At 38.8% G+C, this 26,260-nt stretch overlaps 1 protein-coding gene across 1 annotated transcript in view; it reads right to left on the reverse strand.

Moving 5' to 3' along the window:
• Positions 1-16,150, reverse strand: part of LOC106000286 (protein Jade-3-like) — a 58,374-nt gene extending 42,224 nt beyond the window's left edge. The window contains 3 exon segments of the mRNA XM_013035531.1: positions 7,364-7,449; positions 8,191-8,247; positions 16,099-16,150. Coding sequence (XP_012890985.1) covers positions 7,364-7,449; positions 8,191-8,247; positions 16,099-16,150 — 195 coding nt within the window.
• Between the last annotated feature and the right edge of the window lie 10,110 nt (positions 16,151-26,260).

Consider the following 26,260-nt stretch of genomic DNA (forward strand, 5'->3'; position numbering starts at 1 on the left):
CTCCTGAGTTGCTAGGATTACAGGTCTGATTTACCAGAGCCTGGCACATACGTGTTTTTCTTAAGCAAAGTCAAAGGTAAATCCAATGATTATTATAATTTTCCTTCCCCATTAGAGAAAAATAGCAGACTTATGTGATAAAGCCTAGTTTCAATTTTGCAGCTATCTAAATTAAACAGTGTCAGATTCAAGTTTTCTAGGAAAGCATTTTCCCTTAGGCAGAGAATAAGAATATGTCTTATACTGCTGTGTAAGTCAAGCATCTCAAACGTGAGACAGGATATAAGATGATGAAGAGGGAATGAGAATGTAAGTTTAGCACTGAGGCAGATTTATGCAAAGTAGTGTGGAATATATTTACCACACTTATCTAATGATCCAGTTTCTGGTAAGAAAAGGCATTTTAAAGCCTTTAAAAATGAATACAGCCAGCCACTGGTGGCTTATGCTTGTAATCCTAACTACTCAGGAGGCTGAGATCTGAGGATTGTGGTCCAAAGCCAGCCCAAACAGGAAAGACTATGAGACTCTTTATTGCCAACTAACCATCAAAAACCTGGAAGTGGAGCTGTGGGGCTCAAGTGGTAGAGCACGGCCCTTACGCTAAAAATAAAGCTCAGGGATAGTGTCCAGGTCCCAAGTTCAAGCGTCAATATTGGCACCAAAAACAACAAAAACCAACCAACCAAAAAAACCTCACTGTATATAATCACCCTGCCCCAAACATGTCCTGGCTGTTGATGGCTTTTTTTATTGTGAAAATACTGTTTTATATATATACATATACATATACTTGCATATATATTCATAAAGAAAATTTAAAAAGGATAAAATTTAAAAATCTGCAGAGGAAAGGAAAACAGGATGAGGAATGTTTTATTCTATTTTATGCTATTTTAACAATAGCTAAGATGGAGTGATTGATTAAAGAACAAATTTACTTGGCTCAGGGATCTAGAATCTTGAATCTCTGGTGATTTTTCTGTTTATTCATCATGGTGAATTGTGCTATATCATACTATATGGTAAAAGGGCAAACAGAATGAAAGCAAAAGCAAGACTTTATAACAAATCTACTCTCATGGTAACTCATTCTTTTGGTGATACATTAATTAGAGCAGTGCCTTTACAACCTAAACATTTATTCAATTCCACTGCTAACACTGGTGACTTGGGGATTAGTGTTCTAAGACATGAGTTTTGGGAGACACATACAAACCATAAAAGAGAGGGGAGGGAGGAGGGGAGGAGGAAATAGAGGGTGAGAGAGATACAGAGAGGTGGAAGGAGAAAAGACAAAGAGAGCAGAAACAAAGATAAAAACTCCATCTGGCTGTGTACTGGTGGTTTATACCTATAATTTTTATCTACTCAGGAGATTAAGAACTGAGGATCATAGTACAAAGACAGACTAGACAGAAAAGTCAGTGAGACTTATCTCCAGTTAACAAGCAAAAAATGCTGAAGTGAAACAGGCACTGGTGGCTCATGCATGTAATCCTACCTACTCAGGAGACGGAGATCTAAGGATCACAGTTTAAAACCAGCCCAGGCAGGAAAGTCCATGATACTCTTAGCTCCAATTAACTACTCAAAAACAAGAAGTGGTGATGTGGCTCAAGTGGTAGAGCACTCGCCTTGAGCTGAAGAGCTCAGGGACAGCACCCAGGCCCAGAGTTCAAGCCCTAGGACCAACCAAAAAAAAAGCCTGAAGTGGAGCTGTGGCTCATGTCATAAAGCCTTGAGTGAAAAGCTGAGGGACAGCATCCAGGCTCAGAGTTCAAGCCTCAATGCCAGCACATGTGCAAACACACACACACACACAAAGCTATATCTGAATATATTTTTATATTTTGATGTTTAAACCAGGATGGTATTTGATATAGTTAACTTTTTTTAAAAAGAAAAGAATATGGGATGGGCGCCAGTGGCTCATACCTGTAATCCTAGCTACTCAGGAAGCTGAGATTTGAGGATTATGGTTCAAAGCCAGCCTGGGCAGGAAAGTCTGTGAGACTCTTCTCTCCAATAAACCACTAGAAAAACGGAAGTGGTGCTGTGGCTCAAGTGGTAGAGCAGGAGCCTTGAGATGAAGAGCTGAGGGACAGCGCCCAGGCCCAGAGTTCAAGCCCCACAAACAACAACAAAAAAAAAAAGAAAGAAAAGAAAAAAGAACATGGGTTCTCGGATAGGCTACCTGGGTTAGTAATGGTTTCATTACTTGGTAGCTTTTAGCAAATTATCAAAATTTTCAATCTCAGTTTACTCATCTGTAAAGTGGAGACAGTAATAATGCATATTGCATAGTGCTTGTTGTAAGGATTAAATAGGCAATCTTGCATATATAGCATGATATTGGAAGAATTGCAACTGCTAAAATACTAGATGAAGTAATTTTATTATAATCATCGTCTTCTAAAATCACAAAAAGTATATAGTTGAGCTCTATCTAATCCATAAAATAATTGTTGATGGAGTAGGAGAAACATAAGTTTATTATTCAACTAAGGTGCTCATAATTTATCTGTAAAAACTTGCAGGATTCCCAAGAAAATGTCCTATCAAGAAGAAACTTCACAAAATAAAACATGGGCAATTGTTGCTAAACTTAAAAAGATCACAAATGATGCATATGGCAGTGATCTTTCTAGGTAATAAACTTGAGAAGTTTTACAAGTTCTTTTTTTTATTGTGAAAATACTGTACAGAGGGGTTACAATTACATGGGCAAGAGAATGAGTACATTTCTTATCAAGCTACAAGTTCTTAATCATGTGCCTATTTTGCATGCACTAATGGTTTCCCCAACAATTTCTGAAACAGAAAGGCTTTGTACTTAGTAGATAACTACTTATTTATGGTCAAAGGGGGGATTCACAGGCTCACACAGAGTCTTAGAAGCTATGCCAAATCCAACACTGCATGTGCATCTGGCCTCTCAGATGCTTTCATTAACAAAGGAGGTCTCCCTATGAATTCAATTTAAAAAAAAAACAATGCTTAGCCTGCCAGAGCCACAAAATGAAAATGTCCTTCATGGAAAACTTTGGCTTTTATTGCTCTTATTTACATCTTTCAGTGGGCAGTTTTTAAAAGCATAGTTACTCTGGACCTTTGTGTGACATTTTTCAGAGGAAAAGTCAAAACACATTTACTTCCTGTGTGACACAAAGGAGACTGTCATCTAGCCTATATCAATGAAGCAGAAAGGTAGACCAATGTCAATTCATATTCACCTAAATCTAAAACCATACATAACTGATCACAAACTGTGTATCACTCCAAACATACAAAACAGCTGCAAACATGGCTATTATGTTTAATCAAAGGGCACTGACCTCAATTATACAATCTTAAGGCAGAAAAATATTTCCAGGCTACATACACGGACCAATTATTTAAAGTAAAGGAAACTTATCAAGACAGAGGTCTTGCTATTATAGCTCAGCCTGGTCTTGAATTTATGATCCTCCTGCCTCAGCCTCCTGAGTGGTGGGAGTATAAGCATGAGTCGTCACATCTGGCTCTGTGCCTGAAACTTAATGTAGTTCAGTGGTAGAGTACTTGGCCAGCATACCCAAAGTCCTGAGTTTAATCCTTGGCACCATAAAAAGAAATAAATGGAACATTTTGATAGGCATGGGTGACAACAATAAGAACATCAATGACTACAAAATACTAAACATTTACAGTTCTTAGATTAAGTTGTATTATTCCCCTCACCTCAAACCAAACAATAAGAGTACAGTATGTATTCTTGTAATGAAGAAGGGGGAACAAAGTCAAGTCAGACTTGGGGACCTAAGCAAATTGCATGTTAGACATGGTATTTGAGGATTATATTCCAAGTCATTCTTTCAATGACCCCCACCCCCTTTTCTTGTCGGTTGTGGGTCCTGAACTCTGGGCCTGGGCGCTATCCCTTAGCTCTTCAGCTCAAGGCTAGTGCTCTACCACTTGAGCCACAGTGCCACTTCTGACTTTTTCTGTTTATGTAGTGCTGAGGTATCGAACCCAGGGCCTCATGCATGCAAGGCAATTACTCTACCACTGTGTCACATTCCCTGCCCTCAATGACCCTTTTTGGTTAAAGGTTACTTCATGTTTTTATTGGTAATAGAGCAAAAAGCAAAAGAATTAGGTTTGTTAGAAATACAGGCAAAATGATGTAAAAAAAGCTCTACTTGAATGTAGGTAGGATTCTCTACTACATTAAAATATAAGAACATTCTGTTGGGGGTGGGACAAAGAGGGTGAATATAGTTGAAGCACTTTATATGTATATGTGAAAATGCATATAGAAAACTGCTGAAATTATACGAGAAGGCAAGGAGTGGGGATAAGGGAGAGTGCTAGAAAGGGTGTGAGGTTGATAAGGTACATGTCATGCATGAAAATGTCACATCATTAGATGTTCACATGCTTAATATCTAATGGCTAATAAGAATCTTACTAAAATTAAAAATAGTAGCTTTTACTTTGTTGCTATGACCATCTTAGATTAAAAAAATGAGACTATAGGAGGAGGACACAGAACTAGAGGTAATCAAGGAAAAACATACAACAGTGGAACCCATCAGCTGTACTGGACATTATCAAAACGAACTAAGAAACTCAATGGCAGCGATGGTAGATAGGGAACAAGTGGGATAGAGGAACAGCTGATGCTGTGCAAAAGGAAAGAAATGTACATATCACCTGATGTGGAAGAAATAACTGTATTGTCAAAGCTCATAGAACTCATAAACTTTATAGATCATGATAGACAATTTGCCTCATGAAAGTTAGAATGTGTTTGTGACTTTAAGTATCACTATCCCACAATACTGTGAAATTATGTAATCACTTAATCACAATAAAGAATTTGCAAACAAGAAACAAAAAAAAATCTGCCCTCTTCTCCCAAACACACACACACACACACACACACACACACACACACACACACACACAAGCACACAAGACTCTAGGTCCAGATCATAGGTAGTCAATCTTTTACTATTAGATGAAAATATGCAGGGTTATTTGGGGAAGAATGAAAGATTTCTAAATACATTCAAATTGGTTATTTAGTACTATGTCCATTTTCTAGCAATTTTTTACAAAATATCTTGAAGAATATGGGTCTTCCAGAGAAGCAGATCATTATCTCAGGAAAAACAGTATCCCAATAGGAACGTACCTGCTAGGTGCTGGTGGCTCACACCTGTAATCCTAGCCACTCAGGAAGTTGAGATCTGAGGATCATGGTTCAAAGCCAGCCTGAGTAGGAATATCTGTGATAATCTTTATCTCCAATTAATCACAGAAAGAGCTAGCATAGCACTCTATCATTTTGAAGGGTAATTATTGCATCAATGGATATCAACTGAGAAGGTATTTACATCCATTCTCATCCAGGAATACTTAGAAACCAATTCTCCTTAATGTGATGTTAGTAGGAATAGGTCTGTAGCCTGAGCTATTACTATTACTAATCAACAATATAGTACCCCTCACTAACCTCACCTCCAGTATTAGTAAACAAAGTAAGAATTTCCCTCTTTGTTTCCTATAGAGATAACAAGAACAAAGACAGGGGGCCTAGGTATTTTTCAACTGGTAAAGAGTCAACACCAGTATTCCCACTGTGGAGTATTGATAAAAGAGAAGAGTTAAGTGAGGCTCAATATCTTATAATATGACGCCAAAAAAGTGCAGAGTACAATGGAAAAATCATTCATCAAAGTAACTGGAAATGAGAAAAGACCGTCAACAACCACAGGTACCAAGACAGCACAGATGTCAGCATAACCTAGCAAATATTTGACAGCATCCAAGATAAAAATGTTTCAATAAAATTATTGTTTGTAACTGGAAGCCAGGGGCTCATATCTATAATCCTAGTTATTCATGAGTCTGAGATATGAGATTCACATTTCAAAGCTAGCCTGGGCAGGAAAGTTAATCTCCAATTAACCATCCAAAAAGCCAGAAGTGAAGCTGTGACTCAAGTGGTAAAGCTCTAGCCTTGAGCACAAAAGCTCAGCAACAATACCCAGTCCCTGAATTCAAGCCCAAGAACTGGCACACTTTTTGAAAAGAAGAGTAGGGGAGTAGTTAAGAAAGTATAATAAAAAGGTGAATTTAATTAAAGTACATTGTATAAACATATGGAAATATCACAGTGAAATCCCTTTGTGCAATTAATTTATCTCAGCAAAAAAGAAATCGTAAACACTTGGAGACAAAAAATAGAAAGACTCAGCAAAGAAATAGGGACTATAAAGAATAATTTAAAAAGAACCAGAGAACAACAGAAATCACTCAATCTGAAAAGAACATACAGTGAAAAACAAAGAGGCAGAAGGACCTGTAGGAAAATAAAGAGTATCTAACATTCAGGCAATTTACCTTTAAGGTAAAGGTGAAAGGAATATTGAATGGCTAAAAACTTGACAGTTAGGAAGCTTCCTCAACTCAAAATAAAGTAAGTCAAAAGAAAACCATGTTTAGGGACATAATCTGACTTCTGAAAAGAAAAGAAAAATTCTGGGAAATAATTTAAGAATAAATGACTAGTTACCTATAGTGGAACAACTACTTGAATGCTATCAGATTTCTCACTAGAATAAATGAAAGAAAAAAGCATTATTTTTTAAGCTGAAAGAAAAGTACTATCATTTTATATCAAACAAAAATGTCCTTTAGGAAATAAGGAAAAATGAAAACATTCTCAAACGTAGGAAAAACTAAGTAAGAGAATTTACCAGCCATGTTACCCTAAAGAGTGACTAAAGGATGTTCTTCAAACAAAAAGGAAATGAACAAAAAAATGGGGAGAGATGGGAAACTAAGCTGGTGGCTCACACTTGTAATCCTAGATACTCAGGAGGCTGAGATCTTAGGATCACAGTTTTTAGTCAGCCTGAGTAGAAAGTCAGTGAGGCTCTTATCTCCAATAAACTACTCAGAAAAAGCTGATTGTGACACTGTGGCTCAAGTGGCAGAGCACTAGCCTTGAACACAAAAAAGGTCAGGGAAAGCTCCTAGGCCCTCCCTGAGTTCCAAGCCCCAGGATTGGCAAAAAAAAAGAGAGAGAGATTGAGGCAGTGAATTAAAAAGAAAATGACCCAAATCTTCAAAGCAAATGAAATTACCAAAGAAAAAAGGGCATCACATTATGAAGAAAAGAGTCAATTTGTCAAGTAGACAAAGTAATTCTAAATGTGTATGCATCTAAAATCAGATTCAAAATATGTTGAGGCAAATCCATTGGTATATATGTTACTCTACACATTTTCAGATTATGGGTATTTTAATTATATAGGCAGGACATAACTTCTTATGTTTTTTAGTTTAAAAGTAGAATAACTGATCTCACCTCAGTAGGTTTCTTTTGTTCTCTTTCAGTTTTTGACTTGACTTTGCTTTTATACAGTTTGCCAGGAAAAAACGAAGTAGAAGGACCTGCAAAAGACAATTAGAAAAAAGTGCCAAGACGTAATACCTACTAATGTAACTAAATGCCATCCAAAAAAATTATGAAGAACTAAGACCATGATCTTATACTACTAAAGAAATTAAGACAGTTTCATATGCAGTCTAATGGTATTTGTAAGTCATCTCCAAAAATATAGATGATTCAAACAATGCCAAGGCTGAAAAGAACATTATTTTTTATAATAACACCTCACAACATTTTGAAATAACGCAATTCATATTCCATCTTGAAAAAGTATCTGCAGAAACAGCTAGGTAAACTAAAATTCTGGAGCAAGTTATCTGTGTAACTTACATATTTCCCTGAAGGCTGGTATTAAGGCTTGTTACAAATAATTGACCCATAATCAAACATTACTATTAAAACATTACTACTAGTACCTTAGATACAATCAGAATCAGGGCCTACAGTTTAGGTTCTCAATTTTGTTTTCCTTTCCAGAAAGGCTTTCACAGCATTACTACACATTTGGCTTTTATTATTTGAGTTAATAGAGTAAAAACCAAAATGTTACATGTCATATTAAACCAATTCTTATTCCTAATTTACCTATTTATTACTAATTAAAGTTTAAAAAAAGGGACCCTGACGATTTCTTCCCAGAAATATTTTTAACTGTTGAAGGAAGTATGAAATGGATTATTTTCAAGGAAAAGACAAGATTCTTAAGGGGCAGAGATTCCCAGCTGTCAGCCAGTTCTACTCACAGTCATCTGAACTCTCACTGCTGCTAGAAGGCTTACTGCACTTCATCTTGGAGCATCCTAGGAAAGAGAACAAAACCGATTTTAACAACCAATACACTCTTGTCCTTGAGGGCAGTTGACACTATTCCAGAGACCCTATAAATAGCAGCCAGTAAATTATAAAAAGTGAATGATTTCTGTTAAGAACATTCTCAAATGACCTAAGGGAAAAGGGAAAAAAATACTAACATCCTATACTACCAAGTGTCTCAAAGATTTAGGCGATGGCACAAAGAGCTGATGCAATAAAGGATGAGTGGTATACTATGACTTGAGCCACAGATGTGTCCACTCTTCACCCAAACTAAGTGGTGACACTAGGGTGTGATCTGTAGCCAGAGAACCCAATAAGGGAGGAACAACAAAGGAAAAAGCAGTCACAAAGGCAGGGTTGTCAAAAGTCTAGGCTAAGCCGGATGCTGGTGGCTCACTCTGTAATTCCAGTGACTTAAGAAGCTGAGATCTGAGGAGTGCAGTTCAAAGCCAACCAAGAGCAGGAAAGTCTGTGAGACTCTTATCTCCAATAAATCACTCAGAAAAAGCCAGATGTGGCACTGTTGGCTCAAGTGGTAGAGTGCTAGCCTTGAGCACACAGAGGCTCAGGGACAGCACCCAGGCCCTGAGTTCAAGACCAGTGGAAAATGGCTGGCTGAAGAAAGAGTAAGTGAAGCACATTTCATCTTTAAGAGTATGAAGGCAAACCAGGTGCCAGTCCAGTGGCTAATGCCTGCAATTACTAGCTACTCAGGAGGCTGAGATCTGAGGATCATGGTTTGAAGCTAGCCAGGGCAGGAAAGTCTATGAGACCCTTTTATCTCCAATCAACAACCAATCCAGAAGTAGAGGTGTTGCTCAAGTAGCAGAGCATGAGGTTTGAGCAAAACAGCCCAGAGACAGAGCCTAGGCTCTGAGTCTGAAATTCAAGTCCTAGGACTTGTGTGTGCTCGTGGGTATGCACGTGCACACAAACACACACACACACAGATCACTACCCCATTGTTTTTCTGAATATATTTTCTCTCACTTTCTCTTTCTTTCTCCATTCTCATCTTCCAAACAAGTAGTCTAATCTGAAATTATAACTCCATATAAACTACAAAGTTGTTCTTAAAAGTCCTTATATTCATTTAAGCCAGGCACCTGTGGCTCATGCCTGTAATCCTCGCAACTCAGGATGTTGAGATCTGAGCAATGCCGTTCAAAGCCAGCCTGGGAAGGAAAGTCTGGAGCTGGGACTTACGTAGTAAGAGCACTTGACTGAAAAGCTAAGGTATAGCAACTAAGCCCTGAGTTCAAACCCCAATACTGGCACAGAAACAGTCCTTATATTATGAAACATAAATGTTTTGGACTACAACTTTTTTTTCTTGCCTCAGGGTCTTGCTAGGTATCCCAGTCTGGCTTTGAACTCTGAATTCACTCAAAATACTAAATGCTCCAAATCCCCCAGAAATGACCTGAAATATTGAAGCTATAAAAATACGTCATTGTCATTCAAGTTAGACACTAACCAGAACTTGAAAAAAATAAGAAAATGCAATCATTTGGATAGTGAAGGCTCTATATCATGATGATAGTCCAAAAAGTACAAACTTTGCAGTGTGGAAAATCCAAGAATCTAGGCAATAGTTCTCAACTGAAGGCAATTTTGGGTCCCAACCCCAGGGAACATTTGGGAATATTTATTGGTTGGCATTTTGTAATTGCAGTTGCCAGCATCTAGGTGAAGAGGCCAGATGGGATTACTGCTAAATATCCTACAAGGCACAAGATAGTGCCTTACAATGCACAGACTTATCTGGGCCAAAATGTCAAATGTGAAATTGAAAAAAATCTTGTTCTAAAGGAATGAAACAAATTAATAAGCATCAAAAAGAGTGTAGAAATGATTGACTTGCACCTTAATCACAGAATTAAGACACAAACGGGGCAATGTCAGAAACCTAAAGACAATTCTAACAAAAGGAAAACAGGACCTTCAATAAGGCTTATGGAACTTAGCCAACTATCAGCTCAAGAAGTAGAACAGTATAAAAATGTAAACAGGTTCAAGGTCTAAGCTAAAACCAGGGAGGATAAACCTGGTATTTAGAAGAAACCCTTAAGTAAAGAAGCATCTACCCGAATGATCATTAACAAGGTCATACTAAGGCTACCAGCACAACTGTTTATTGCAGCATTATTTACCATAGCTAAGATATGGAACCAACCCAGATGCCCCTCAGTAGATGAATGGATCAACAAAATGTGGTATATATACACAAGGGAATTCTATGCCTCCATCAGAAAGAATGACATTGCCCCTTTTGTTACGAAATGGAAAAACTTGGAAAAAAATAATATTAAGTAAAGTAAGCCAGGCCCAAAGAAACATAGGTCCCATGGTTTTCCTTACTTGTAATAACTAGTATGTGTCTGAGACAAGTCTGAGACAAGTATGTGTCAGATAAGTTGATGTTAGGCAAAATGAACCCCAAGATAAGGACTCAAATGGTTTTTCTTTCTTGTTATTGTTTCTAACATATTTATAAGATGATTTCTTCACAATAAAAATTTTTTTTAAAAAAGACGATTTCTTAGTTGCTTTGTATGTCCCTCCCCCATTGTCTAACCCCTGTTTTCACTGTATTTGATGTTGGGATAATGAGATGTACAAAATGTTGTGTCGAAAAACGAACTTTACAACTTTGGCGCAGGAGGGGGGGGCAGATGGAAGGGCAGAGATGGTAAGGGGAAACAAAGGAGGAGGCAACAATGCTTGATAAAAAAATGTACTCATTATCTTGCTCATGTAATTGTAACCTCTCTGTACGGTATTTTCACAATAAAAAAACTTATTAATATAAAAAAGTCCACATATCAGGAAGAAAAAAAGAAGCATCTAAAGGTCTTAATCCTTAGGCTTTTGGGAAAATATCCTTTACATTCATTATGAGATACAAATGTTAGAGTTAGGCCAATGGTCAGACGAGTTTAGCACATTTCTTATATCCTTGTGGGTCAACTCCTGCCCATGTGAACAAAGAGCCTTTTAAACTACTACTTTAACTAATATCCTAAGTGCTATGTGTCCTTTTAACTGACTGCCTCTGGTTTGAAGGTAATACTAACATCACAGTTAAGAGTGCCATGCCTGTGTTTTAATTCCAAATTTATCTCTTTATATAAAACAAGTCAACCTATCATTGCTTCACTGTCATAGGAAAAAACCTTTTCCCTTCAAGTCTGTTTACCTTGCATATTCATTTCAGTAGTCTAGAGATTAAGGGAATAAATATCTATCCAGAAACACAACAAAACATCAGCAAAGAATACATTCTATATATTTTATTGCTTTTCCATACACCAACAAAACTTTGTGTTTATAAAAAACGAACTTTTTGGTACTCTCTAAATGAAAGCGATCTTCGTCTCATCATGCTGATGTTTTAAAAAATAAGTATGTATGATGTGACTCATGAGTCTCCTGTGCCCACATTAGGGATAGGGACGTCAATTACGTTTTTCTTTATTGGACTACTAGTACTGGGACTTGAACTCTGGGCCTGGGTGCTATCCTTGAGCTCTTCAGTTCAAGGCTAATACTCTACCCCTTTTAGCCACAACTATACTTCGGGTTTTCTGATGGTTAATTAGTTATAAGAGTCTCACAGACTTTTCTGCCCAAGATGGCTTTGAACCTAAATCCTCAGCTCTTGGCCTCCTGAGTAGCTAGGATTATAGGCATGCGCTACCTACCAGTGCCCCACGAGTCCCCTGCTTTCTAGAGAGGCCCTTTACCACTTAAGCCACATCCCCTACCCAGTCATGGAGGTCAACTCTCTAAGTCCTCGAAAAGAATGAAAAGGATGGGCCCCAGAAGCTTGTGCTTCATGCCTGTAAATCCTACCTACTCAGGAGGTTGAAATCTGAGGTTGAAGTTTGAAGCCAGCCCAGGCAAGAAAGTCTGTTAGACTAATTTCCAATTTAAAAAGCCATTAAGTGGAGCTGTGGCTCAAGTGGTAGAGCATTAGCCTTGGACAAAAAAGTTCAGGGATAGCACCCAGGACTTTAGTTCAAGTTCTAGACCAGGAAAAGAAAAAACAATAATTAAGGAACCAAAACAAGTAAAAAAACATAAATTTACCGAGAGTGGATTTGGATTCTACCACTGAAAGAAGTATTGTTATATCAACCAACAAATATTACTGCCAGCACCATGAAGCAGTCTTATCTTTTTTTCTTTTATGCCGGTCCTGGGGCTTGAACTCAGGGCCTACCTGGGTGCTGTCCCTGTGCTTTTGAGCTCAAGGCTCATGCTCTACCACTCTGAGTTACAGCGCCAATTCTGGTTTTCTGGTGGTTAATTAGAGAGGAGTTTCATGGACTTTCCTCCCTGGATTGGCTTCAAACTGCAATCCTCAGATCTCAGAGTACTAGGATTACAGGTCAGAGCTAAGGGCACCCAGTTTTACCCTTTTTAATATATACTTGGAAATTTCAACTCCTGAGCAGAAATCATCTGTTTTTTTGTTTGTTTTTCTTTAATTTATTGTGACAATACTGTACAGAGGGGTTACAATTACATGGGCAAGGTAATGAGTATATTTCTTACCAAGCATTGTTGCCTCCTCCTTTGTTTCCCCTTCCCATCCCTTCCCATCTCCCCCCATCCCCCCACTCCCCCAGCACCACCACCCCTGTGCCAAAGTTATAAAGCTCGTTTTTCGACATAACCTCTTGTACATCTCATTGTTGCAATGGGTCCACCCATGTCCCTATTTAAACAATTTGTTTTTTTCCCTTCCCCTCCACAAATTATGCCAACATCATATACAGTGAAAACAGGGGTTATACTGTGGGGGAGGGACATACAAAGCAACCAAGAAATATCATATAAATATTTTAGAAACAATAGCAAGAAAGAAAAAAAATTGAATCCTTTTCTGGGGTTCATTTTGCTCAACATCAATTTATCTGACCGTTTCTGCTTGTCTCAGACATATACTAGTTATTGCAAATAAGGGAAACCATGGGACGTGTGGAATTCTATGCTTCCATCATCTTTGTTAGAAGGCTAAATTCATGCTGTGTGATAGTGATTCATGCCTTTAATCCTACCTACTCAGAAAACTGAGATCAGGATTCGAAGACAGTAAGAGCAGGAATGTCCACAAGACTGCAATTAAACAATCTCTAATTAACAAGTGAAAAGCTGAGTTTGGAGGATTGTTTGAAGATATAGTCTCAGCCAAGGAGGTATGCTGGCTAAGCTTGAAGGCTTAGTTCAAACCCAGGTAACAGAAACAAGGAGAAGAAAAAGATTTTTTTAAGGCCAAATAAAATAGAGGTCAGCAAATATTTTTTGTCAAGTTCCAGGTAAGGAAGATTTTTGGATTTGTGGACCATGTGGTCTCTGTTGAAATTAATCAAATCTGCCATTATAGCATGAAAGCAGCCATAGATAATACATAAACAAGTGAATGTTCCAATGAAATTTCATAATTATATTTAAGCTTTATATAATTTTCATGTGTCATGAACTACTCTTCCTTTTTTTATTTTTATTTTTTTTTGTTGATCCTGGGGCTTGAACTCTGGGCCTGGTCGCTGTCCCTGAGCTCTTCAGCTCAAGGCTAGTGCTCTACCACTTGAGCCACAGAGCCACTTCCAGTTTTCTATTGGTTTTTTGGAGATAAGAGTCTCATGGACTTTCTTGCCCATGCTGGCTTTGAACCACGATCCTCAGATCTCAGCATCCTCAGTACCTAGGATTACAGGCATGAGCCACTGGCCCCTGGCTCTTTCCTTCTTTTTCAACCATTAAAAATCTAAGACCATTCTTCATGGTTCATAGAGCATACCAAAATAAGCAGCAATTAGATTTGATTCACAGAACCAATTTGCCAAACTTGGGTCTACACTACAAGAAATATTTCTGATAGTGAAAGTATACTGAAAATTGGAATAATAATAACAACTGAATTACCATCCACTCACCTAATACTCTCCCAATCTCATTCCTACCTCTAATCTCTTAGCCCACTATTTGGATAATACAGTCCCGTCATTCAGAATGTTTTATCCTGGGTGGTCTATTTTGTAATATTATTTTAATGGTTCTAACTTGTTCTACATTAAAATCTCAAAGACAAAGCTCCAGTTTCTGGTAGCTTTTGAAAAGTATGTATTGCATTCTGTTTTTAATGTATGTACGTATGTATGTATGTATGTATGTACACAAAAAATTAAGTACCTAGGTATATAGGTTTGGAATCTTTATAGTTTACTTTTATTTATTTTTTGCCAATCCTGGAGCTTCTTTTGCTCAATGCTAGCACTCTACCACTTGAGCCACAGAACTACTTCTGGCTTTTTTCTGTCCACATGATACTGAGGAATTGAATCCAGGGCTACACACTTTAGCACTAAGCCACATTCCCAACTTGGCATCTTTTTCATTTAAAAAATTATCTTTAAAGGAGTTTCAATCCACCACATTGATTTAGGTTTGGCATGTTAGGAATCACTTTTATTATTAAACATATAATTCTTTCTCAAGATGCTCAAAAGTTTTTTGTTCTAGTACTGGGGTTTGAACTCAGGACCTTGTTTTGCTTTTACTGTTCAGTGCTCTAACACTTAAATCACATATCCATTTCTGGCTTTTTAATGATTAATTGGAATTAAGAGCCTCAAGGACTTTTTATTTTTGATACACCATCTTGCTATGTACTCCAGGTTGACCTCATCTTACATTATTCCTGTCTCTGTCTCCTGAATGTAGTCATTACAAATACACATTACCATGATCAATATCCACATTTTTATTTTTTCGGTCATGGGGACTGAACTCTGGGCCTGGGCACTGTTCCTCAGCTCTTCAGCTCAAGGCTAGTGTTCTACCACTTGAGCCACAGTGACACTTCTGGCTTTTTCTGCTTATTTGGTGCTGAGGAATTGAACCCAGGGCCTCATGCATGCAAGGCAAGCATTCTACCACTGTGCAACCTTCCCAGCCCCGCATCCAGATTTTCAAAAGAACTTTCTGTAATAGTCCTGGGCTTGAACTTGGGTCTGAGCACTGTCTGTGTGCATTTTTGCCCTGAGCTAACACTGTATCACTAGACCTACAGCTCTTATCTGGCTTTTTAGTGGTTAATTGGAGATAAGAATGTCAACTTTCCAGCCAGGACTGGCTTCAAACCATTTGATCCTAAGATCTAGGCCTTCTGAGTAGCTTGGATTACAGGTATGAACAACTAGAGCCAGACTTTGCTCGTTTTTTTAAAGCTGGTCTTGAAATCAGGGCCTTTGGCACTTTCCCTGAGCTTTTTTGCTCAAGGTTAGTACTCCACCACTAGAGCTACAGGTCTTCTCCAGGCTTTTTAGTGATTACTTGAAGATAAGAGTCTCACTACTTTCCAGACTTGATGGTCTTCAAAATGTGATCTTCAGATATCAGCCTCTAGAGTAACTAGGATTATAGGCTTGAGCCTCTGGCACCAGGCCTCACTCACTCTTTAAAACCCTTACACTGTTACATTTAGTAACAGACTGAGATATGTTGACTGCATCCTCCAGAACAGAAGTTTGCTTCTTATACTTTATTTCCAACTCCTGTATAAATTTACTATCTCAAAACTTCATATTAGAATTAAAAAAGTTATCTCAAAATACTTAAAAGAAACAGGCTGGAGGAGTCCACAGGAAGATGGCAGAGGAGAAGCTGGATGCTAAACAAGCTCTCACATAGAAAGCAGTTTTAGTGTTCCAGTGAACAGTCCTGTGCTAGACAATCACACCAAGTGTGCCATCACAGTACAGAGAGTTTGGCCAGAGAGGGAAAATCCAGGCAGCTTGGTCAAGGAGAAAGATCTGAGCACCTGCCGGTGTCTGCAGTGGCGGCCACAGTGGCCACAGCTGCTACAGTGGCCACCATATCAACAGAGACTGGGACAAAGGCGCCAGACACAGTGTGTGAGCAGATTCTACTCACTACCTGCAAGAACTGACAAGGAGCAGAAATCTTCATCCTGCTGATCACAGACCAGGGATGGCCCAGGAACCAAAAGGCTTGCATGAGCACACTCAAGACATCCTTACTCCTTCTCACGGAGCAGCAGTGGGAAGGTAGCCCTTCCCCCACCACCAGAGAAGATCTCCATCTTTGATACTGACAAAGGCCTGGCCAGAGCAGTTAGCTCCATCTCAGGCCTTGGAAGGAAACAAGAGGAGCCATTCCACAGGAACCTGACCTGACCTGCTGGCTCAGAACCACACATGGAAAAGTCATCCTTCCCAGGCAGAGAAAGCTCTACCCCAGAGAAGTGACTTTATTCACTGGGTAAACCGAGCCAGAGGCTGACCCTCCGTATTGCAAAGTAGACACCAGGAGGGATAAAAGACAAACAATTGAAACTCAGTAAACATAAATCCTAAGAATTGCTCCAGGCTGGGCTCTGAGTCTCAGGAGCTAGTCCCTCAGGGAAAAGCTACTGATTGCTGATAAGCCTCAACCCTACCCAGAACCTAGCCTCATCACAGCAACTCCAAGCTAGAGGAAACAACCAAGTCCCTCTTTGTGATACTCAAAGCAGATCTATCTCCCTCCCACATAACTAGCCTGGGAGGAGGATCACAAAGTCCTGGGAAGGCAAAGCTTTGTCCTGCCTGCTCAAACAAACTGATTTAAGAAACCAATCAAGCCACAGGAAAACCAACCACCACAAGGAGACCAGAGATTCCACCAAGAGAAAGGTTACGGACACAGGGAAGATACAAGATCTTCCCCCCACCCCACCCCCCCAAAAAAAAACAAAAAAAATCAAAGAATTCTTTTTTCTACCTACTTTTTAAATTTTTTAATTGCTTTCTATTTTTTTCTCTCATAATTTTTATTTTAGGTGTGGGGGTTTTTTTAATTCTCTTTTAACCTTTTGGTCTTTTTTTTTCTTTTAAGATTTAATTGCTGTTCTGCTCATCCCCACATATATACCTGTCGTCAATTATTAAATCTTATCCCTCATTGTGTACATACTTAATTCAGAAATTTATTACACAATTCAAAACCTCTTAGGTTTAACTTTTTTTTAATAGTAGTATTATTTCTTTATACCTATATAATTTTAAGTATTCCATTTTTAAATTTTTTTATTTTTTATTTTTTCATTTTTCCTTTTTATCTCCTCTCATCCTATCCCTTTCTTCTCTCAATGTCATTTCTTTATACATACATAAGTTTTTTGTTTCATTTTTTTAATTTAAATTTTTGTTTTTACATTTTTTTTGTTTCTCTCTCTCCCTTCATTCTGTCCTATCCATTTCCTCTCTGAGATTAGGACTTGGTTAAATTCACTATTTTCTTTTACATCTCCACATCCCTCTAATCCTATTTTTCCTCACAATTCTCCCTAACCCTATCAATTTCTGGTCTGCAGAATCCCTCTTGAATGTTCTTAGCCAATTAATTCATAGTTGTTTGATTTTAAAAAGATTGTATCTGTTGAACTAGATTGTACCACCTATCAATTTCTGGTCTGCTGAATCCTTCTTGGATGATCCTAACCCATTAATTCATAGTTATTTGATGTTGAACAGATTGTATCTGTTGAACTAGCTTGTACCTGCAGCCATTTTGATTGTGCAACTACAGGAAGCTGGTTGATGCTTACCTTAAAATAGTGTTCTAGCACAAAATTGGTGTTACATTCATACCAAATGGGCAGAACAAGCCAGAAAAACACAAGAAAAATGGCAAGTCCAGGTACCTGAACTCCCACTCATGATAATCAGGTGAAAGAACAGTTAATGAATAATCCAGAGGAGAGTTCCCAAAAAGCTCTACAAATACTACTGGTCAATATGGTAAATGAAAATATTGAAAGTCTGCAAAGGACGCAGTGTGAGAGTCATAGGGAGTGATATGAGGCTAACCAAAGATTAATATAGGAACTTCGAGAGCATGGTGAGGCTAACCAAAAATTAATGCAAAAATCTCGAGAGTGTGAGGAAGCTAATCAAAGATACAGGAATTGTGACAGCAGGCTGAGAACTGTCAAAGACAAATACATGAGCATTGTGTGAGCATGAGGAAACTAATCAGAGTAATACAGGAATTGCAAGTGCAGGATGAGAACAGACAAAGATCAATAGAGGCATTCATGGAATCCATAAACAGAAGCTGAAGGAATCCAGGGAGACCACAAAGAGAATGCTGAATGGAGCCTATCAAAAGGAATAGGAGTCCAAGGAAACCATAAACAATCAACTAAGTGATTTGAGAACAAACACTGAACACAAAATTAAGGAAGTAAAGAAATTCATACAAGACCTAAAACAGAGCTTCAACAAAGAATTTGAAGCCATCAAATCTGACCAATTAGAAGGAAAGGAAATAAAAAACAAAGTAGAAAGGCTTAGCAGTAGGTTAGACCAAGCAGAAGATCAAATCTCTGGGAGTGAAGACAGCCTAGATATTGTAGAGAAAGAACACAAAAGTATCCAAGACAAATCCAGGAAATATGATAGACTTATTCAACATTTAGAAGATACCATCAGAAGGGCCTAATCTGAAGATAATGGGTGTAGAGGAGCACCTAGAGACAGAAGTTAATGGTCTAGAAAATTCATTGAACAGGATCCTAGCAGAGAACTTCCCAAACATGCAAAAAGATAGGCCTATTCAGATACAAGAAACTTTTAGAACCCAAATAGACCAGACCAGAACAGGACATCTCACTGTCACATTATAATCCACACAGGATAAATTCAGACCAAGGAAAGGATCCTTAAAGTTGTCAAGGAGAAAAGATCAATCACTTATAAAAGGAAACCAATTAGAATAACCTCAGATTGCTCAGCAGAGACAAAGCAAGAAGAGCCTGGAGTGATATATGCCACACATTAAAAACAAGCAGCTATCAACCAAGAATACTGTACCCAGCTAAACTCTCCTTCATAATGGAAGGTCAAATAAAAACCTTCCATAGTAAAGATAAACAAACAAAATATCTCCACCAAATCAGCTGTACAAAAGATACTTAAAGATGTCCTAAACATAGAAAACCAACAAGACCACAATAAAGGCCAAGAAACCGCACTTAAACTGAGAATCCAAGAAACATAGGAACAACCCAGTTGTCACAGACCCCAAGAAGGGGGATAACATGGCAGGAACTACCAAACACCTCTCAGTCCTAACTCTCAACATTAATAGACGTAACTCTCCAATTAAGCGACACAAACTCTCTAGTTGGATTAAAAAGCAAAATCCTTCTATCTGCTGCCTTCAAGAGTCACACCTTGCCCATAAAAACAAACATATTCTGAAAGTGAAAGGTTAGAATAAAATCTACCAAGCAAACAGCCCCCATAAACAGGCAAAAGTTGCAATCCTAATATCAGATAAAATAGACTTCAAATTAAAATTAGTGAGAAGAGATAAAGGTCACTACACACTAATTAAGGGATCTCTCCTTCAGGAGGCTATTACAATTCTAAATATCTATTCACTAAACAATGGAGCACCCAAATTTATCCAAGAAACAATATTTTCCCTCAAACCCCACATAGATCCAAAGACATTAATTATTAGGGACTTTAACAAACCACTATCCCCACTAGATAGATAAATTCAGCAAAAACTCAACAGAGAAACCACAGATCTAAACAACTGCATAAATCAACTAGATTTAACAGACATTTAGTGATTATTTAACCCAGCAGCATCAGAATACAAGTTTTTCTCAGCAGCACATGGAACACTTTCCAAAATAGACCACATTTAAGGTCACAAACCAAACTTGTCCAAATTCAGAAACATTGAAGTTATGCCATACATTCTCTCAGACCACAAGGGAATAAAATTAGAACTCAACACCAAAAGCCACCAAAGAAAGTCCTATAACATGTGGAGGTTGAACAACACACTGTTGAATCACCAGTGGGTCACGGAAGAGATTAGAAAGGCAATTCAAATGTTCATGATAGTCAATAAAAATGAACACACAAATTACCAGCTCCTTGGGGACACAGCAAAGGCAGTGCTCAGAGGCAAGTGTATAGCTCTGAGTTCCTACATCAACAAATTGGAGAGATCTGAAACCAACAATTTAATGAGACATCTCAACATCCTATAAAACAAGCAGCAAGCTAAACCCTAATCCAGTAGATGGAAACAAGTAATTAAAATTAAATCAGAAGCTGGACACTGGTGGCTCACACCTGTAATACCAGATACTTGGAGGCTGAGTTCTGAGAATCCGGGTTCAAAGCCGAGCCAGGCAGGAAAGCCAGTGAAATTCTTTTTGTTGTTGGTGGTGGTGGTCGCGGGGTTTGAACTATGGGCCTGAGTGCTGTCCCTCAGCTCTTCAGCTCAAGGCAAGCACTCTACCACTCGAGCCACAGCACCACTTCCAGCTATTTCGCTTATGTGGTGCTGAGGAATCAAGCCCAGGGCCTCATGCATGCAAGGTAAGCACTCTACCACGGAGGCACCTTCCCAGCCCCCCCGTAAAATTATTATCTCCAATAAACCACCAGAAAACCAGAAGGAGTGCTGTAGTACAAGTGATAGAGCGATCACCTTGACCTGAAGAGCTGAGGGTCAGCACTCAGGCCGAATTCAAACCCCGTGACCATCCAACAAATAAATAAATAAATAAATAAATAAATTAGAATTAAATGAATTAGAATCCAAAAAAAAAGAATCAACAAAACAAAGAGATGGTTCTTCGAAAATATTAATAAAATCAAAATACCCTTAGGAAATCTTATCAGAAAAAGAAGAAAACACACCCAAATAAACAAACTCAGAGATGAGAATGGACATCACCACAGAAACAACCAAGAATCAGAACATTATAAGGGAATACTTCTCAAACCTTTATGCTAATAAGTTTGAGAACTTGGCAGAAACGGACAATTTCCTAGCAAATATTGACATTCCAAACCTAAACCAAGATGAGTTAAACCAACTTAACAGACCCATATCAAGCACTGAAATAGAAACAGCAATAAGAGACCTCCCATCTAAGAAAAGCCAAGGACCAAATGGATTTACAGCTGACTTCTACAAGGCCTTCAAAGCAAAACTCACAGCAATACTCCAAATCTTCACTGAAATTGAAAGAGAAAATGCACTACTGAAGTTTTTCTATGAAGCCATCATAACCCTCATCTCAAAACCAGGCAGGGACTCATCAAAGAAAGAGAACTATAGACCCATATCTTTGATGAACATTGACGGAAAATTTCTCAACACAATTTTGGTCAATTGACTTCAACAACTCATCCAAAAAATCATACACCACGATCAAACAGAATTCATTTCAGGGATGCAAAGCTGGTTCAATATAGCAAATCAATATAATTCATCATATCAACAAGAGCAAGGATAAGAACCACATGGTTATCTCAATAGATGCAGAAAAACATTTGACATAATCCAACACCCCTTTTGATGAAGGCTCTGGATAAATTAGGAATCCATGGAACATTCCTTAACACAATAAAGGCTGAATATGACAAACCTACTGCCAGCATTATACTTAATGGTGAAAAACTAAAGTCATTTCCCCTAAACTCAAGAATGACACAAGAATGTCCACTCTCTTCACTTATCTTCAATTTAGTATTAGAATGTCTAGTTACAGCAATAAGCCAATATGAAAACATAAAGGGGGTCCAAATAGAAAAAGATGAAGTAAAACTCTCCCTCTTTGCAGATGACATAATCTTGTATTTAAAGAATCCCACAGACTCCACTCCCAAATTACTCAAGCTGATTCGAAACTTTGGCAAAGTAGCAGGGTATAAAAGTAACCCTCAAGAATCAATGGATTTTCTGTATGTCAACAATGAGAAGAGCACGGATGAAATCAGGAAAGCAACTCCTTTTGTAATAGCTCCACAAAAAATAAAATACATATCTATTAACTAAAGAGGTGAAGGACCTCTATGACTGAAATTTTAAAAACCTGAAAAAGGAAACCAAAGCAGAACTTAGAAACTGGGAAAACTTCCCATACTCCTGGACTGGAAGGATCAACATCGTGAAAATGGCAATACTTCCCAAGGCTATCTACAAATTCAATGTAATACCTATCAATATTCCAACCTATTATTCAAGGAAATAGAAGAGGCAATCCAAAAATTCATATGGAACAATAAAAGACCTGAAGAGCAAAAACAATCCTTAACAGAAAGAACAGTGCTGGAAGAATATCAATACCAAACTTCAAACTCTACTACAAAGCCATAGAAATCAAAACAGCTTGGTACTGGCATAAGAACAGACCTCATTACCAATGGACAATTGAAAACTCAGATATGAACCCACAGACCTATAGCCACCTAATCTTCCATAAGGAAGCTAAAATAGATAGATAGATAGATAGATAGATAGATAGATAGATAGATATAGATATGATGGAAGAAAGACAAAAGACAGTCTCTTCAGTAAATGGTACTGGTAAAATTGGTTAAATACCCATAGAAATCTAAAGCTAGATCCTTATACATCACCCTACACCAGAATCAACTCTAAATGGATCAAAACCTCAGAGTCAAAGCAGACACGCTGAAAACATTACAGGATGGAATAGGAGAAACCCGACGGAATAGGAGAAACCCTAGGTCTCCTTGACATAGGCAGAAATTTTCTTAATAGAGACCCAGAAACACAACAAATCAAAGAAAGGTTGAACAAATGGGATTACATGAGGTTGCAGAGCTTCTGCATGTCAAAGGACATAGTTAGCAAGATCAATAGGATTGGGAGAAGACCTTCACTAGCCATACAATGGAACAGGGTCTCATATCTAAAATATCCTTGGAATTCAAAAAATTAAATCCCCCAACAATAAAGCCTCAAAGAAACAACCACCTGATTAATAAGTGGGCTAAAGACTTAAAGAGAAACTTCTCTGAAGAGGAAATAAGAATAGACGCATGAAGAAATGCTCAACTTCGCAACCCATAAAAGAAATGAAAATCAAAACAACATTGAGATTCCACCTCACCCCAGTTAGAATGACTATAATCAAGAACTCTAATAACAACAGCTGGAGGGGATGTGGCCAGAAGGGAACCCTATTGCATTGTTGGTGGGAGTGTAAACTTGTTCAACCACTTTGGAAAGCAGTATGAAGGTTCCTCAAAAAATTCCACATAGAGTTCCTCGGTGACCCAGGAATCCCACTTTGGGCATTTACCCAAATGATCACAAAGAAGACCATACTAAAGCTACTAACACAACTATGTTTATTGCAGCATTATTTACAATAGCTAAGATATGGAACCAACTCCAATTCCACAATGGAATTCTATGCCTCCTTCAGAAAGAATGACATCGCCCTATTTGTTAGGAAATGGAAAGAGTTGGAAAAAATTATATTAAGTGAAGTAAGCCAGGCCAAAGAAACATAGGTCCTATGGTTTCCCTTATTTACAATAACTAGTATATGTCTGGGACAAGCAGAAAAGGTCAAAAGCTATGTACATATGACCAGATAAGATCACATTAAGTGAAATTAACCCCAAGATATGGACAGAAGTTTTTTCTTTCTTGCTATTGTTTCTAACATATTTATAAGGTACCATGTGATTTTTTTGTTGCTTTGTATGTTTCTCCCCCATAGTATAACCTGTTTTCACTGTATTTGATGTAGGTATAATGTGGGGAGGGGAAGGGAAAAAATGTTTAAATAGGGATACAGGTTTGACCCATTGTAACAATGAGATATACAAGACACTGTTGAACAAAGAACTTTACAATTTAGGTGCTGGTGTGTGGGGGGGGCAGTGTAGATGTCAAAGTGGGAGGGAAGGGATGGTAGGGGAAAGACAAAGGAGGAACCAGAAATGTACTCATTACCTTGCTCATGTAACTATAACCCCTCTGTACAGTATTTTCACAATAAAAAACATAAAAAAGAAAGAAAGAAAGAGGAGAAAGAAAGAGAGAGAGAAAGAAAGGAAACAAACAACCAAACAAGCAGTTACAGCACCCAGGGCTAGAGTTCAAGAACCATGACCACCAAAAGAAAGAAAGAAAGAGAGAGAGAGAGAGAGAGAGAGAAAAGAAAATAAATAGGTAAAATGTGCAGGCTTAGAATCAGTTGGGAGGACTCCTATCTATGGACCCTTAAAAAAGCTAATGAGAGATAAGGGGGAAGATGGCGGTGTTCTCACAGTTCTACTACGTGTCTCTGACCCAAAAATCTTGGGGCACAGCCATACTTTACCTCAAGAGACACACTCCCATCAAACTCTAAATATCTTAAAGACTTTTCCTACTACAAGAGGACTATCCTAGCAGGCAAATAAGGAAAGTGAAAAGAGAAACAGTGAATGGGACGTCCCCCTTGTAGAGCAGCTGCACCATATGGCTCCATGCACCAAGCAAGGACTTTTTGCAGACTTTAAGCAGAGGAGCACCCAAAAACTGAAGAAAGTGCTCAACACCGTACATGAGGAAAGTTAGGAGGGAATCTGGAGGAGACCTCCAAGTTGGCGAACAGCCCGAGCTCCAACCGCCACCCCCCCCCCCAGGACAGCTATGAATAAGGAGCAAATCCAGCAATCCTATTATTACAATCGCCAGAAATTGGCACCACTGGGTAAGCCTCCAAAGTTAGCCCGCGCTTGCAGCACTGGTGGGATTCCCATGGGCCCCCGCCAGCCCTGCACATGATCCCCAGGGAAACAGCTGCAACCAATCCCTTGCTCTACAGATGGACTGCCCTGCCCATGGGGCGCTCTGCTGGGACCTGTTCCCTCCCTGCAGCTAGGCGCAGACCCTAGGCTCTCACAGCCACTACAGCACCACGCTTCTGTGGGCACCACCACTGACACAGCTCCGAGCCACAGGCAGCCACCCCCAAGGCTGCCAGCAGCCTCCCACCCATCCGCTGCAGACCAGCATGGTCGATGCTGCCCACACTAACCCACCAAACTAAGCTCCACCTGGTCCTACCAGTGCCAGGACTCCTCAAGTCACAGAGGAGGCCTTTCAGCTACTGCAGACAGCCCTCCCCCCCCCCAACCTGGACCTGCCAACACCAGTACCCTCCAGTTGAGAACCCACCAACTCCATCCTGGCCGCCACAGCACAGGCTCTGTGTTCCAGCGAACTACCAGCTACAGACTCTGTGAGTAACCGAACTGTGTCCACTCTCTGGAGCGGCAACTCTGTGGGATCCCAAAGCCCTCAGACCCAAACCTCTTCCAAAAGGGAGGAATCACATCAGAGCAGAACACAGACATAAGCTCTGTTCTTAAGATCCTATGGCTAACCTGGGAAAGCCTGGGAACACAGCTCCAGGCTTATGATAGCAGTCTACAAACTTGAAACCCCCAAAGTCCCTGCCACAAGGCATAAGAATGGGAGTCTAGATAGCAGGCACCCTCCCTTGTCAAAAGGCCATATATTCCCAACCAAGCCACAAGAAAACTGGACTACTGGCAGGCATACAAAGCTTAATCAGGAACCGGCTTTGAGAACTACATGGAGACTCAAGCTCCCCCAAACAACCTGAAAAACCCACTCTTTAGGGTTTTTTTCGTTACTTTCTCTTTGTCTGATCATTTGTTGTTTGTTTTTATTTCTGTGCATTACTTTTAGGATTTGCTATTTCACTTAAATCTATTTTTCATTTCCTAATATTTAATTTTTTTCTTCTCACTCTCCCCTTTTTGTTTCTCTCCACATTATACTACTACTCCATCAAAGCTGCCCTGTCTAGTTCTATACATAAAGTAAGGCCTCCTTCTATGTGTGTAAACAATAATTACAGGAGTTATCTTAGATTAAGCAACTTTCTGATACTCTTTGAATAAAACTTTTCCTAATCTCAGCAAGTCTCCCAAATACACTTATATATAACTTTTCTTATCTTCATCTAGATCTCTAAGCTATTCCCTACATAACTTTTCTTCCAATTCTTTTCTACCTCTTACACTCGGAAACAAGGTCTCTGTTCTACTACTACCTCTCATCTAAGTTGTTCTTACCCCTCTACTATCATTATACCCAATTTTTTTTCTGAAC

This window comes from Dipodomys ordii, unplaced genomic scaffold, assembly GCF_000151885.1.
Source record: "Dipodomys ordii isolate 6190 unplaced genomic scaffold, Dord_2.0 Scaffold215, whole genome shotgun sequence".
Taxonomy (NCBI): Eukaryota; Metazoa; Chordata; class Mammalia; order Rodentia; family Heteromyidae; genus Dipodomys; species Dipodomys ordii.